Source organism: Phytophthora sojae (assembly GCF_000149755.1).
Source record: "Phytophthora sojae unplaced genomic scaffold PHYSOscaffold_16, whole genome shotgun sequence".
In the NCBI taxonomy this organism is placed as follows: Eukaryota; Oomycota; class Peronosporomycetes; order Peronosporales; family Peronosporaceae; genus Phytophthora; species Phytophthora sojae.
This window is the reverse complement of record NW_009258130.1, coordinates 241,258-256,034: the sequence shown is the minus strand read 5'-3', so window position 1 is coordinate 256,034 and position 14,777 is coordinate 241,258. Positions and strand designations below refer to the sequence as shown.

At 59.4% G+C, this 14,777-nt stretch overlaps 6 protein-coding genes across 6 annotated transcripts; 5 read left to right on the top strand and 1 right to left on the bottom strand.

Moving 5' to 3' along the window:
* The first annotated feature begins 1,221 nt into the window (after positions 1-1,221).
* On the top strand, positions 1,222-2,911 carry PHYSODRAFT_551426 (hypothetical protein). Its single transcript, XM_009540695.1, has one exon. It carries the CDS (start codon positions 1,243-1,245, stop codon positions 2,794-2,796), a length of 1,554 nt encoding a protein of 517 aa, XP_009538990.1. The 5' UTR covers positions 1,222-1,242; the 3' UTR covers positions 2,797-2,911.
* Positions 2,912-3,771: 860 nt separating this feature from the next.
* On the top strand, positions 3,772-5,088 carry PHYSODRAFT_533972 (hypothetical protein; the record flags this gene model as incomplete). Its single annotated transcript, XM_009540694.1, has 1 exon — positions 3,772-5,088. The coding sequence occupies one exon, from the start codon at positions 3,772-3,774 to the stop codon at positions 5,086-5,088; it is 1,317 nt and encodes a 438-aa protein (XP_009538989.1).
* Positions 5,089-5,634: 546 nt separating this feature from the next.
* PHYSODRAFT_385402 (hypothetical protein) lies at positions 5,635-5,952 on the top strand (the record flags this gene model as incomplete). The annotated part of the gene is made up of 1 exon (XM_009540693.1): positions 5,635-5,952. A coding segment is annotated over one exon (318 nt), but the record flags the coding sequence as incomplete, so codon positions are not given.
* Positions 5,953-5,979: 27 nt separating this feature from the next.
* On the top strand, positions 5,980-7,128 carry PHYSODRAFT_533598 (hypothetical protein; the record flags this gene model as incomplete). Its single annotated transcript, XM_009540692.1, has 2 exons — positions 5,980-6,615; positions 6,718-7,128. The coding sequence occupies 2 exons, from the start codon at positions 5,980-5,982 to the stop codon at positions 7,126-7,128; spliced, it is 1,047 nt and encodes a 348-aa protein (XP_009538987.1).
* A 1,117-nt stretch (positions 7,129-8,245) lies between these two features.
* PHYSODRAFT_342284 (hypothetical protein) lies at positions 8,246-10,681 on the bottom strand (the record flags this gene model as incomplete). The annotated part of the gene is made up of 6 exons (XM_009540691.1): positions 8,246-8,548; positions 8,975-8,998; positions 9,082-9,903; positions 9,983-10,093; positions 10,172-10,432; positions 10,514-10,681. 6 exons carry the CDS (start codon positions 10,679-10,681, stop codon positions 8,246-8,248), a joined length of 1,689 nt encoding a protein of 562 aa, XP_009538986.1.
* Positions 10,682-10,821: 140 nt separating this feature from the next.
* On the top strand, positions 10,822-11,188 carry PHYSODRAFT_534219 (hypothetical protein; the record flags this gene model as incomplete). Its single annotated transcript, XM_009540690.1, has 2 exons — positions 10,822-10,917; positions 10,991-11,188. 2 exons carry the CDS (start codon positions 10,822-10,824, stop codon positions 11,186-11,188), a joined length of 294 nt encoding a protein of 97 aa, XP_009538985.1.
* Between the last annotated feature and the right edge of the window lie 3,589 nt (positions 11,189-14,777).

The following is a 14,777-nucleotide window of genomic DNA, read 5'->3' as shown; positions in this document are numbered from 1 at the left end:
TATTTTCTTTTACCTTGTGTCTTGCAGTCCTCGGCCGCCATCACCCTGCGCAAGACCAGCCAGCCGGCAGTGTCGCTGCAGCCGCACTCACTGGTCCTGTTGTTGCTGCTGATGCTGGCCCCGCCGGCCATCACCCCGCGCGAGGCCAAGCCGCTGTCGCAGTCGCCGCCCTCGCCCGCGTCGTCGCCCTGCTACTGATGCTGCTGGCCTCGGCGGCCGTCACCCCGCGCGAGGCCAAGCCGCTGTCGCAGTCGCCGCCCTCGCCCGCGTCGCCGCCTTGCTCCTGGTGCTGCTGACCTCGGCGGCCATCACCCCGCCCGAGGCCGAGCGCTCGCGCGTGTAGCCGCCCTCGCCCTCGCCCGCGTCGTCGCCCTGCTACTGATGCTGCTGGCCTCAGCGGCCATTACCCCGCCCGATGCCCAGCCACTGTCGCAGTCGCCGCCGTGTTCCTGGTGCTGTTGACCTCGAGCGCCATCACCCCGCCCGAGGTCGAGCGCTCGCCCACGTTGCCGCCCTCGCCCTCGCCCGCGTCGTCGCCCTGCTACTGATGCTGCTGGTCTCGGCGGCCATCACCCCGCCCGAGGCCGAGCACTTGTCCATCTCGCTGCCGACGCCCGTCTTGCTCTCGGTGCTGCTGGCCGGGGGCCCTCTCCACGCGCTCCGAAGTGAACGATATGAATGAACAGGATTTAGTTAGGATGCCATTAAAATGAAATAGATGTCATTAAAATGATTTGCTGTAGTACCGGTACAGGTGGACGGACACCTTGGTCGGACAGTTGGAATTTTGACGGTATGGTTGCTCGTGCCCGTTTGGTGTGGTTGCTGTTGTACAAATCTGAGGTTGTTATCATCCTTTACTCTGTGGTGGTGGTGCCGACGTCTGTATCAACCGACATACGGAAGGCGCCGCGCGTTGCCAACGCCGGCACCAACACCGGCAGCAAATGGATGAAGTCACTTTGGCTACATACAGTCGTGAACCAAATCTTACTGTACCGTCACGTCGGCGCCCCCGTTCATCGAGAGAGAGGCCCCGACTATGGGCGGCGTGAAATCGAGCCGCTTTGGTGTTGCGACGCCGTGACATGCGGACGTAGACGCTGCCACGCGCTCGGCCTTGAGCTGTCGCCCTGTCCACGAGAGTATTCGCTCTTTTGGGGTTTGAGGGAGCGCAGCCAAGCAAGCAGCTCGACGGGATCATCTCCTGGCCGTGCTCACCTTTCAACACTCTCAGCAGCCATGACGCCGCCGCGCTCCGCGTTCTTCACGCTCGAGGACGCCAAGATCAGCTTCAGCATCATCTGCTGCATCTGCGGCATCGGCACGCTCTCCATGCCCTCCAACTTCGCGCGGGCCGGGCCCGTGTACGGCACCATCGCCATGCTCTTCATGGCCTTCGCCAACATCTACGCTACGGTGGCGCTCTCGCGCGTGATCCTCGTGGCGCCGCCCTCCGTCAAGACGTTCAGCGACGTGGGCGACTGGGTGCTCGGCAAGACCGGCCGCTACCTCGTCAACGTCTCGCAGCTGCTCGTGTGCTTGCTGCTGCCCTGCGCCTTCCTGGTGCTCGGTAGCACGCTGCTCGACGTGCTGTTCCCGAACTCGTTCAGCCAGATCTTCTGGATCGTCTTCATGGCCATCACCGCCATCCCGGCGTGCCTCATCCCGACGCTCAAGGCCGCGGCCACCGTTGCCTTCATCGGCTGCATGGGCACCATCATCGCCGACGTCGTGGGCGTGAGCGTGCTCGAGTGGGAGATGCGCGGCCACCCGTCGGTCCCGGCGCCCGACATCACGCTGCACCAGGTGCTCACCACCTTCGGCAACCTGTCGCTGGCCTACGGCGTGGCCGTGCTGATCCCGGACCTGCAGCGCCAGCACTCGCAGCCCAAGCGCATGCCGCGCGTCATCATGGTGAGTCTGGGCGTGGGCTCGGCCTTCTTCCTGGCTGTGGCCATCGCCGGCTACGTGGCCGGCGGCTGCCAGCTCTCGGCCAACCTGCTCTTCTCCATCGTCAACATTGCGGACCCGTCCGCTCCGTCGGCGCTGGGCTTCGTGCCCAACCACGGCGCGGTCATCATGGCCTACCTGTTCATGCACCTGCACGTCGTCATCGTGCTGTCCACCGTGCTGCAGCCGCCGTTCTACATGGCCGAGCGTCTCATCCTGGGCATGCACAAGGACTCGGCGGAGACCGCGGCCTGGATCCAGCAGGACAAGGAGGACAACGACGGCTGGGAGGAGCTGCGCGACAAGCTGTCGTCCAACGTGCCCATTGTGGCCAGCAGCATCCCCGCGCGCGACCTGGAGAGCAACCACGCCGACTCGGACGTCGAGACGCTGTCCAACTCGGCCAAGCGCGAGCAGGAGGAGAAGGACCACGACGAGGCCCAGCTCTCGGACTACAGCGGCTCGGCCAACGTGCTGCGCTACGTGACGCTGCGCCTCGTGATCATGGCGCTGCTGGTGGCCGCGGCCATCGGCTTCCGCTCGCACTTCCTCGACCTGGTCGACTTCACGGGCGCGTCGGCCATCACCGTGTGCTGCCTCGTGCTGCCGCTCGTGTTCTACCTCAAGGTCTTCTGGAAGGTCCTGCCGCTCTACGAGCGTGTGGTGGCGCTCGTGATCATCGTGGTGTGCACGGTCGTGGGCTGCTACGTCATGATCTACGCCGGCAAGAACCTGTTCAACCCGGACTCGGACAGCGCCACGTTCCCGTACTGCCCCGAGGAGTACCAGTCGGAGCCGTACTACGTGCGCAACTCGACCACGTCGTCGGCCACCTCGGCGTGAATCGCGGACGACCGTCGCATTAGGAGAGCGTTAGGGCAGAGCCACGACAGGTATCTCTGCTCGAGCTGTTGATCTACCTAATAATCGACCTCCACTCACCCCCTTGCCCCCCGCGATATACTGTACGTGCGTTTGTTCCAGTCGGAAGCTTGTGTTGAGGCAGTCGAAGTCGAAGTTGAAGCGGGGGTGACGTTGCCGTCGTAGCACACGTCCATCGCTCCGTTCCGGTGCCCCACCTTTGTTTGCTTGGCGAGTAGTGAGACGTGACTGCGCAGCTCCGTATCTTCTGAAGTAGGCTCGGCGCTGCGCCCCAGCTGACGTGACGGAGACGATGGGACATCGTGCAGCGCAACACCTTGGCAAGTGAGCGCTGTGTCCGCTCAAGCTCACGCTCAAGCTCGAGCAAGTCGCCCCGGGCCGGAGCTGGCCACGCGCTGCAGTCGAGTGCTCGTGTTTCGTAAGCGCGGCTGCAAGCTCAACCGGGTTTTCGAAGGTGGTGCAGCGTATGCTAGCGAGCAAATCGTGCTGGTGCAGGTAAACCTTGCGGATTGGATGGCGGGGGATGGGACCGCGCTATGTCGACGAACAAGTGCAACAACGACGTGCAGCCACCGGATGTCCCTCGCGCCTTGGTGCGTTGCTGCTCTTGTCCACGAGTAAATTCAAGCACCAGCGACGGGATCTAACGCCGCTCGCTCGATCTCGATCAGCCACTTTCGAACCTCCGCCCGAAGTCGCTCTCGCCCTCGCTTGATCGCTTCCGCTGATAAGAAGATGGCGCTCGAGTCGCGACAGAAAGCCTTCCTCACGCTGGAAGATGCCAAGACCATCTTCAACATCGTGTGCTGCTTCTTCGGCATCGGCACGCTGTCCATGCCGTCCAACTTCGCGCGTGCCGGGCCCGTGTACGCCACCATCGCCATGCTGCTCATGGCCTTCGCCAACATCTACGCCACCATCGCGCTGTCCAAGGTCATGCTCGTGGCCCCCGCGTCGGTCAAGACCTTCACCGACGTGGGCGACTGGGTGCTCGGCAAGACCGGCCGCTACCTGGTGATCGTGTCCCAGCTGCTCGTGTGTCTACTGCTGCCCTGCGCCTTCCTGGTGCTCGGCAGCACGCTGCTCGACGTGCTGTTCCCGGACTCGTTCAGCCAGATCTTCTGGATCTTCTTCATGGCCATCACGGTGGTGCCGTCCTGCCTCATCCCGACGCTCAGGGAGGCGGCCGTCGTCGCGTTCGTCGGCTGCCTCGGTACGCTCATCGCCGACGTCGTGGGCGTGAGCGTGCTCGAGTGGGAGATGCGCGGCCACCCGTCGATCCCGACGCCCGACATCACGCTGCACCAGGTGCTCACCACCTTCGGCAACCTGTCGCTGGCCTACGGCGCGTCCGTCGTGGTGCCGGACCTGCAGCGCCAGCACTCAGAGCCCACGCGCATGCCGCGCATCATCCTCGTGAGTCTGGGCGCTGGTTCGGCCTTCTTCCTGGCCATCGCCATTGCCGGTTACGCTGCCGGTGGCTGCCAGCTCTCGGGCAACCTGCTCTTCTCCATCGTCAACATCGCGGACCCGTCGTCTCCGTCGGCTCTGGGCTTCGTCCCCAACCGCGGCGCTGTGCTCATGGCCTACCTGTTCATGCAGGTGCACATTGTGATCGCCTTCTCGACCGTCATCCAGCCGCCGTTCTACCTGGCCGAGCGCTTCATCCTCGGCATGCACAAGCCCTCGACCGAGAGCCTCCTTCAGGACGGCGACGTGCAGGAGAAGCTCTCGACCGCGGGCTCCCCCGTTGTCACCACGGCGGACCCGGTGACGCCCGACCTCGAGGGCAACTACAACGCGTCCAACACCCCGGGTCGCGTGTTGACGGCCGAAGAGCAGAAGAACGCGAAGGAGGAGCAGGAGCTGTCCGAGTACCGGGGCACGGGCGTCGTGCTGCGCTACGTGACACTTCGCCTCGCCATCATCGCGGCGCTCGTGGCGGTCTCCATCGGCCTTCGCGACCACTTCCTCGACCTCGTGGACTTCACCGGAGCCTCGGCCATCACTGTGTGCTGTCTGGCCCTGCCTATTATCTTCTACCTCAAGGTCTTCTGGAAGGACCTGCCCGTGTACGAGCGTGTGGTGGCCATCCTGGTGGTCGTCATCTGCAGCATCGTCGGCTGCTACGTCATGATCTACGCCGGCAAGAACCTCTTCAACCCGGACGAAGAGAGCGCCACGTTCCCCTTCTGCTCCGTGGAGAACCAAATGGAGCCATACTACGTGCGGAACGCCACCACCTCGAGCTAGAGGACCCCAACCAAACCCAACAGACCCCGATAGTGCATCGTAGTGTAGGATTTAACCACAAACCCAACAAGACTTCTATCAGGACCTAGAGGTGGTCCTCATTCGACTTGCAATGCAAGACAGTCACGTCAACGTCGTTCCTCAAAGCACGCATTCCCTCATCCAAGCTCCATGTTGGGATGAATGCATCGACACCACTCTCTAGCCTAGGTAAACACCATGTTGGGATGAAAGGCCGAACGAAAAGATCCCTTGATCCCTTGGGGTGAGTGCTCCGTTCCGGTGCATTGTCTACCTCGGCGGCTCCGTATCTCGCCAGTGGATGGTCTGCAGGCGTCCTGCCTGCACACGCCGCGTGAAAACGCCACGCGCGACAAGAGAGCGTGTGATCTCCCTTGGACCGTCGCTCCACTTGCCCCGGTTGCACCTCGTTGCGTCACACCGGCCAGCCCCGGCACTGCCGCCGGCAGTCGGGAGCTCGGTGCTCCTGCTGCCGGCCGCTCACTCTTCGTTCGGTCGCCTCCCTCCCTCCTGCACCCAGCAACGATGTCCGCGACTCCAGCGCGCCGCTCGCCGTTCTACACGCTCGAAGATGCCAAGATCAGCTTCAACATCTTCTGCTGCTTCTGCGGCATCGGGTCGCTGTCCATGCCGTCCAACTACGCGCGGGCCGGGCCGATCTACGCGACGATCGCGCTGCTGCTCATGGCCTTCGTGAACATCTACGCCACCATCGCGCTGTCCAAGGTCATCTACGCTGCGCCTCCTTCCGTCAAGACGTTCACGGATGTCGGCGCCTGGGTGTTCGGCTCCCCCGGCCGCTACGCCGTCATGATCTCGCAGCTGCTTGTGTGTCTGCTACTGCCCTGCGCCTTCCTGGTGCTCGGGAGCATGCTCCTTGACGTGCTATTCCCGGACGCCTTCAGCCAAATCTTCTGGATGATCTTCATGGCCGTCACGGTCATCCCTGTGTGCATGATCCCGACCCTGAAGGAGGCGTCGTCGGTGGCCCTGGTCGGCTGCCTCGGCACGCTCATCGCCGACATTGTCGGCGTGAGCATCCTGGAGTGGGAAATGCGCGGCCACCCGTCGATCCCGACGCCCGACACATCGCTCCACCAAGTGTTGACTGCCTTCGGCAACCTCGCTCTGGCCTACGGTGCCGCTGTTGTGATCCCCGATCTGCAGCGCCAGCACTCGCAGCCGGAGCGTATGCCCCGCATCATCACCGTCAGCATGGGTGTCGGCACCGTCTTCTTCCTGGCCATCGCCATTGCCGGCTACGCTGCCGGTGGCTGCCAGCTATCGGGCAACCTGCTCTTCTCGGCCGTCAACACCTCGGACCCGTACGCGACGTCCGCTCTTGGCTTCATCCCGAACCGTGGCGCTGTCATCATGGCCTACCTCTTCATGCACGTGCACATTGTGATCGCCTTCTCGACCATCGTGATGCCGGCCTTCTTCATGGCCGAGCGGTTCCTGCTGGGCATGCACAAGGACAAACCATCCATGGACCAGGAGCAGGGCGTGATCGAAGCCCCCGAGAAGCTCTCGGCCGCCGTCCCGATTGCGTCGCCCGTGACGCCCGACATCCAGTGCGACTACACGTCGGCCGCCGACAACCTCCAGGTCGTGGTCAAGTACGAGGACGAGTTCGCCGAGTACCGCGGCAAGCTCAACATGCTCCGCTACATCGTGCTGCGTCTGTGCATCCTCGCGCTGCTGGTGGTGGCCTCCATCTTCCTGCGCGACAAGTTCCTCGACCTCGTCGACTTCACCGGCGCGTCGGCCGTCACCGCCGGCAGCCTCGTCCTGCCGCTCATGTTCTACCTCAAGATCTTCTGGAACAAGCTCCCCATGTACGAGCGCGCCGGCTCCATGCTGATCATCGTCGTGTGCACGGTCCTCGGCGTGTACGTCATGATCTACGCCGGCAAGAACCTGTTCAACCCGGACTCGAGCAGCGCCACGTTCCCCTACTGCTCGGAGGAGTTCCAGTCCGAGCCGTACTACGTGCGCAACTCCACCTCGTCGGCCTAAGCGTAGTTAGCAGTAGAATGTAGTAGACCCCCCCCACACACACACACGTATAAGCCCCAATGCCTAACAAGAATTCACCCTTGACACTTGAACTCGCTCACCACTTCAACATGTACATATACATGAAGTGATCAACGCCCGGCTGACGAACAGCGTTAAACTAGTCGCGTCATCTTCCGCTTTAGTCAAACGCCAAGACGCGTCCAAGACGAGCGCGTGGCCAATGTTTTGACGCAGGATTCCTAGCGTCTAAACGGTGGCCAGGGTGGGTGTACATGAGACGTGTGTGGCTTGTCGAGGTCTGTCGACGCGAAAAAAAAACTCTCGGTGCGCGACGACGGGCTCCAGCCACTCGCTCACTCAATTGCTCGCGGCGAACGCGTATGCGTTGCCGGGCCGTGGTGTCCTCGTGGGTGCCGCCACCAAGCGAGGAAGCCGAGGAAGCTCGCATGTGACTTGGTGCATTTTGCCCATCATGGAGGATTGACTGGACGGGACAGGAGGAGGTTCCGCCGACGCTCTCAAGAAGGTGAAGGTTAACAGTCTCTGGCGTTCACGGTGCGTCCTTCGCGGCATCTGTGGCGGAGGTAATATGCCATGGCGCTGATCGATCGGCCCGAGTTTCACAAGATGAGCGAAAACTAACGAGGAATCTGAATTCATCGATCGGGTCCGGCAAGTTGTTGTGCTTTACTCGTGACAATCGACGCGTATACTGCAACGACGTCCAGCAGCACCAGCACACGCTTTCCAACAGCAAGTCTTGCTTCGCAGTGTAAGCCACTCGATCTACTTTTCGGTGAAAAGCTTTGGCCAAACTGTCATCGCGACAAAACTATACTCCTACACTGTGTGTAGAAGTTCTATACCAAGTCACCCTACGGAAATTGCCCTGCATGACAACATGGAGTCCGGCCAGCCCTCCGTTGGCGTAACTTAGAGCTGGCTTCAATTCGGTCTCCCACTCCGCACCAAGAGTACAGCAAGCTCGAAATTTACTTTCGAGCCTTTCGCAAAACGAAAAAAAGAGAAGGCATAGGGAGCCCAGCAATGCTGGAAAGTGTGAATAGTAGCATTGGCATTAGTGGTAATGGTTACCTGTTCTATTCACTGCCATCTACGACACATGCTCAAACTTAGTAGCCGCAAGACCAGCTACCAGATTCTGAAGTGCTTGCAGTTGTTGCTTCAGTGCATAGATCTCACGAGCCTGGTGCTCTAGCTGTTTCTTCATCTCATTCACCTCGATCGCAGTATGCATCTCTGGAGACGAATCCTTCTCATCATTGTTGCGCTGTCCGTCGTTTGCCGAAACCTCAAAGCGAATGACTTTCCTCTCCACATCCGAGTCGTCACCCTTTTGGTTATCCCAGAGAGAGCTGATGGCAGCGCCTTGCACCGCACAGATCTGCTGAAGCTGCTTCACATCTCGCGAACATCGAAGTACCCCATTTAGCAACCCGTGCCACCTGAATGTGGCGGTAGAACGGCCCCGTTCAGGGAGCTTGCAGTCACCAATGAGGACAGCTTGCCGGTCTTTCAGAGTATCTCTCCACAACCGTTGAATTTTAGTAGCCGCTCGATGCATTCTCCTGAACGATTTCATGCGTTGGCGGGTGATGAATCCTCGAGCTTGGCTCTGAATCATCTGGACGCTGGTAGCTTCAATCCGAGCTTGAGCAGTACCTCGATAGTTGGCACTCTGCATTGATATTGACGAACAATAACGGAAGCTGTACTCTTGTTGGCGACGTTGCCTTGATTGCAGTACTCGTTGTCGAAGTTGATCCCGTCTACGAAGTTGTCGGAGCCATCGTTGTATTTTCCTCGCCGATGCATCGCGCACCATCTTCTCACGTTTGACCCACACCTGCAGCAAATACCAAGGCGTAATGAGTCAATGAACGATAACAAGCGGTATCACCTTACGAGGGCTTTTTGGTGCAGCCGTACCTTCATGTATTTGCGCATCGTAACCACTTGATCTGCGAGTGCCTTTACTCTTTTCGTGAGTGCATCGTTGTCCGGACTATTTTGTGAAGGCGAGCCTTTCATCGGATCAATTGCGGAGGGAACTGTCGATGCCTCCAATGGTTTCATCACGCTCAGACTGGACGAATCGAGAGCTGCCATCGCTTGTGGAGATGGCTCTGGAACAGCCAGGTCTGCAGTAGTGAGAGCGGGCTTTCGGACATCATCTTGGAACGGGGGAACTGGAACGGGCTGCTCAATCTGCTGCTCCCACCTCACAGACTTGTCCCGCTTGACGGCGCTACTAGTGAATGTCGAGGCACTGCTTTGACAGAACTGTGCCTTGCGATCCTCCTGAATGCGTTTCCAAATCTCCATCTTGCTGTCGTGTGATAGGGGGTTGTCGAGAGCTTGGCCTTGACCATCGCCAGCCTCAGTTAGCGGAAATTGCTGCCGACTAGGAGGAAGTGGACGTTCTACTGGGGGAGGTGGGGGCATCACAGGACTGACTTGACCCGCCACCGACCCCGTAACGAGAAACTCGTCCAGGACTTCTTCGCGGCCTTCGAGTATAGCGCGTTTGAGGGAATTCATCGTATGAGGAGGAGGTGCGAACTCTTCGTGTCTGCGACCAGTCATAGTGAGCCCTCCGTCGTTGCTGAGCGGTAAATTAGGGAACAGCGTCGCAAGGAGCCGCTCGAGCTGCCCACCACTGCGTGCAACCTCAAGCACAATCGGATTTCCATCGAAAGCGAAGAACTCCAGCATCGGCAGCTGCATCCCCAGACAAGCAATACCGCAAATCTACACAAAAATAATGCCCCAGTGCGCTCAGAAAGAGAGAGAGTCAACCACTAGCATTTTAAACCTCACTACACCGCACCTTGTCGATCTGGTTCCGTGCAATTGAAAGACGCCGAAGCCTCGAAGGGAAGAGCGTCGCGGATAGAGAGGACGAAAACGCCCCCAGCATGTTGTCCGACAAGTCCAGCGTCTACAAATACATGCACAGAATTCTATCAGCCTTCCCAGTTCTTCCAACCTCTTCAAGCCCCCGACATCTATTCGTCACCTCCAGCAAGCTCAAGCCCGCCAAGGGAGGCCACTTGGTGATCCGGTTGTAGGAGGCGTCCACCACCCGCAGCTCTGGCAGCAGCTGCAGCGCGTCAATGCTCGTGAGGCTGTTCTCCGCCACCTTGAGCACCTGCAGAGCCGGCAGCAGAGCCAACAAGTCCACCGTGGCGATGCAGTTGCGAGACAGATCCAGACTCTGCAGACGCCGCAGCGCCTGGACCCCGTTCACGTTCTCGAGCTGGTTCCCCGACAGATCCAGCTGCGTAGAGTGAATATGAGTACAGTAGCTCGCGTCAGTATTGGCAGTAGTAGCACCGGCGGGTAGTACAGCCTATAGTACCTGGCTGACGTGTTCGAAGACGCCGATCTGGTCGATACCCCGCAGCCGGTTGAGCGACAGGTCCAGCGCGTACTCCACGCCGTCCCCCGTCTCCACTTGGCGGCGGATTTCGAGCGGAATCTGCTCCAGCTGCACGATCCGCTGCTCCGACAGGTCGAAGCTGTCCATGGTCCCAGTATGTATCTCCTTGTGGGGTCACCACTTCAACTACCGGTACTGGTTGTCGACCACCGAAGCCTCAGTAGAGTGCCATGACACCTCACTTCAGTGACAACCGCGCGCATTTCAAAATCTACCCTCGTTCTACCATGGCGCCGTCGGTCGGGGAGGACGTGACGGCCGCCGTGGAGGTGCGCAGCTTCGGGGAGCTGCAGGCGCAGCTGCGCGCGCTGTCCTACAGCGAGGTGAAGCGCCCTACCGCGTTCTACCTTTTCCGTTCTACCCTTGCTAACTCTGCACACTTTGGATGCCTTGTAGCCCGTGGGCGTGGAGAGCGTGCCACTAGTGCGGCGTCTGCTGGGGGACCTGGTGGCCGCTTCTACCGCGCGGGAGAAGGCGGAGCACGCGCTGGAGAAGGCGCAGAGGGACGCGCTCGAGTTCTCGCAGATTCTACTGCCGCTGCGCAAGGAGAACGCGCACCTCACGCGGGAGAACAACAGTGTACGAAGGAGGTAGAACATGGTAGAACACGAAAAAAAGGTAGAGTGGAGGTAGAACTCATAGCATTTTGTTGTGATGAGCAGCTGCACCTGGAGATCATCCACCAGGAGGAGGCCATCACGGAGAGGGAGAAGGCGTGCGAGCTGCAGCTCGAGGGGCTGCGGGACGACGTCAAGAAGCTGCAGTTCCTCAACGGCCAGAAGACCCAGCAGTGTGCGAAGAAAGTGGGTAGACCGAGAAGGTAGAACCGTTCTACCTTTGGTAGAACACGTCATCCTGACAAGAGTATTGATGTGTGCATTACAGGAGCAGGAGGCGGCCAAGCTCCAGGCGCAGCTGGAACGCGTGCTGGCCACCGGAGGGGGAGGGGCCTTGCCCGCCTCGCAGGGCTTGATCTCGCCGTCCATTGAGCTGAGGGGCTCGGACGTCTCGCAGTCCCTGCGCAGGCTCTCCATGGACAGCCAGCAGGCCAGGAAGGTGCAGCAGCAGTCGGAGCAGCAGGCGCAGGTGGCCAAGGACCTGCAGGAGCAACTGGCGGAGGTCACGAGGGAGAACGCCAAGCTGCGCGCCCAGTGCGACCAGTTCAACGACAAGCTGAGCAAGCGCGAGCAGGAGATCAGCAGACTGTCCAAGCTCTCGATGCAGGTGGTGAGCGACCAGGACGCGTCGGCGAGGAAGCTGCAGGACCTGGAGGAGCGGTACCAGACACGGTCCAAGATGGACGCGGTCGATCTGCAGGTGGAGCAGCTCAGCACCCAAGTGGACATTCTGAACGACCAGGTGGCCAAGTACGAGAGTCGGCTCAAGGAGGCGACGGAGCAGATCCGGCGCAACGGGGGCCTCGCGGAGAAGCTGCAGTACGCTCGCTGGATGTGTATGATGATGTTCTTGGACGAAGGCTGACTTGTATGCGTTCTTTGCAGGCAAGCTGAACTGGACCGTGAACACTTTGTCAAGGAGTTGAGCGTGCTGCAGGCGAAGTACCACGTGCTGGAGGAAGAGCACGCGCGTTGCGGCGGTGAACCTGGTAATCCTCCGCTTCCTCGCAGCCTGGGACCTGCTGTCAACTCACCAGACGCAGAAGGTGAGGAGGAAGACAAGGAAGAGCAGAACGCTGGCGAGGCGTCACTGATGGAACAGGTGCAGACGCTGACAACCCACAAGGATCGCCTTGAAGACGCGCTCCGCGCGATGCACTATGACAAGATTTCGTACACGAACGCGCTCTCGAACGCCAACTCGCACAACCGCGTGCTGACCAGTGATTTAGGTCGTGCAGAGGCGAAGGTGAAGGAACTGAGTGTGGAGAAGACGAAGCTCGAGCAATTGCTGGCAGACACGCGTTCTTCGCTTGATGCGAATTCACGTGAGCTTGACGTGCTACGTGGAACTCTCAAGCAAAGCGAAGACCACCACGGCTTGGACAAGGAGAAGAATGCCTCACTGCATCGTGAACTGCGGTCGATGGACAAGTTGCTGTCACAGCGTGACGAAGAATGTCGATCGTTGAATCATGCACTAATTGTTCAGAAGGGCGAAGTGGATCGCCTGACTGCCAAGATCGATAGGCTGGAAGCTGCGGCTAATGGAGCCGAAGGCGAGGATGCAGCGCAGGACGGGAGAAAGGCAGTGTTCGCACAGGAAATGAAGTGGCTGGAGGAAGAGCGGCACGATCTTCGACGTGAGAAGGAAGAGCTGATGCTTCAGGTTATGACTCTCGAAGAGGACCTGCAGAGGGCGAACGCATCTCTTCAGGAGGCCCAACATGAAAAGGAGAAACTATTGGAGAAGGTCGACGTCGCGACTAAATTGCAAGCGAATGCTGAAGGCATGCTGGAGACGAAGAAGAGCGAGTGTGCAGACATTCAGCGACAGCTTGTAGAGGCTAAGGACAGGGTTCGTGAGCTCACAGACAAGCAAAGCCAAGCGCAGGTGCTACTGAGTCGTGCTGAGGAGACGGAGAATGAGAAGCTGGTCGTGCAGAACGAAGCCCTGGCGCTTAAGCGGCACGTGGAAGAACTTCGTGACCAGAACGCCAGCTTGAAGAACCGTGTCGAGAACGACGATCTGTACAGCAAGCGGCTATCGGACCAAATCCCAAAGCTGCAAGCAGAGGCTGCTGTTACGAGTAAGAAGTGCGCCACGCTCGAGAAGGAGAAGGAGGAGTTGCTGGGCAACTACGATAGCGCGATGGTGGAGCTACGCAATGCCCGACAGACCTGGAACCACTATCAAAACGAGTTCGAGAAGTTGTCCAAGGAGGTGCAGGCGCAGCAGCATTCTCTTTCGTCAGGGCAAAATGCGCTTCAGTCAAGCCAGAGCTCGGTGAGTGAGCTAAGAAACCAAGTCCGACAGCTGCAGAGCGAGCTGAAACTTAAGCAGAACAACTCGCATCAGTTGGAAACGCGGCTGGAGCAAGAGAAGACGAGCCACAAGACTGTCCAGACGCAGCTAGTCTTGCTTCAGGACGAGTTGTTGCAGGTGAAGGAGACGAACCGCGCTCGCGAAATAGCTTTGAAGCAGCTACGCGCTGAGATTCAGACGAAGGACCGGGCCCTGACCGAGAAAACGGAGGCCGTCGAGAACTTCAAGCTGTTGATTGAGCAAATGGAGTCTTCTCGTGACCAAATGGTGTTCCAAACGAAGCAGAGGCAACAGCAGATCCAGCGCCATCAACAAGAAATGGACGATATCAACACGAAGGTCAGCTCCCTGGAGAGCGAAATATCGGCGAAGAACAACGAAATCTCCTCGCTGAAAAAGTTGACGCGGACGTTGGACAGCGAAAAGGACGCAGTGAACGATCAGCTGGACGCTCTTACCGAGAAGTATCACGAGCTTGAAAAGCAGAGCAACGAGCTTCGCAGGGCCGTGCAGGACAAGAAGTCGAACGCCACGGGACTCCAGGAGCAGATGGTATCCTTGGTGAACAAGCTGAACGAGGCTGAAGACAAGCTCAGCAAGATGCAAGCTCACTGCTCGCAACTGGAGAGCGAAGTGAATCGTCTCGAGCATCTGAAGGGGATGCACACTGCTGAGCTGGCAGCTCTAGCTCAAGACTTGGAGAACATGACGATCGAAAACCAGGCGATCAGCGAAGAGTGCGCTCGACTACAGCATGCCGAGCTGTCTCATTCCCAGTCGACCAAGAATATGAAGCAGACCACGCGAGAAGTCGAGCGCGAGAGGGACACGCTTCAGATTGAGCTGGAGGACCTGCGCCACACGTACCGGTCGCTGATTCAGGAACACGAAGGCATGCAAAAGGCACGGGCGGAGATCTCGTCGCTGCAGGAAGAACTGGCTGTTGTAAACGAGTCGCTGAGGAAGCAAGTGGCTTCGCTGGACAACCAGGTCCAGACGTTGAGGGAGAAGAACGCAACTTCGGCGACTGAAGCAGCGACGTACCGTGACCAAGTCAGCTTTCTAACGGAGAAGCTCCAAGCGAGCGAGGAGAAGCAGGACGATCTCCAGACGCGAATGCACCAGCTCACAGAGGAGCTAGAGGCTCAGAAGCAGGTGTCCACCGAGATATCTGCTCAGCGGTACGGGGCTCAGGCCGAGAACGCTGCCGTATCACAACGGATCGTGCACCTGGAAGCGA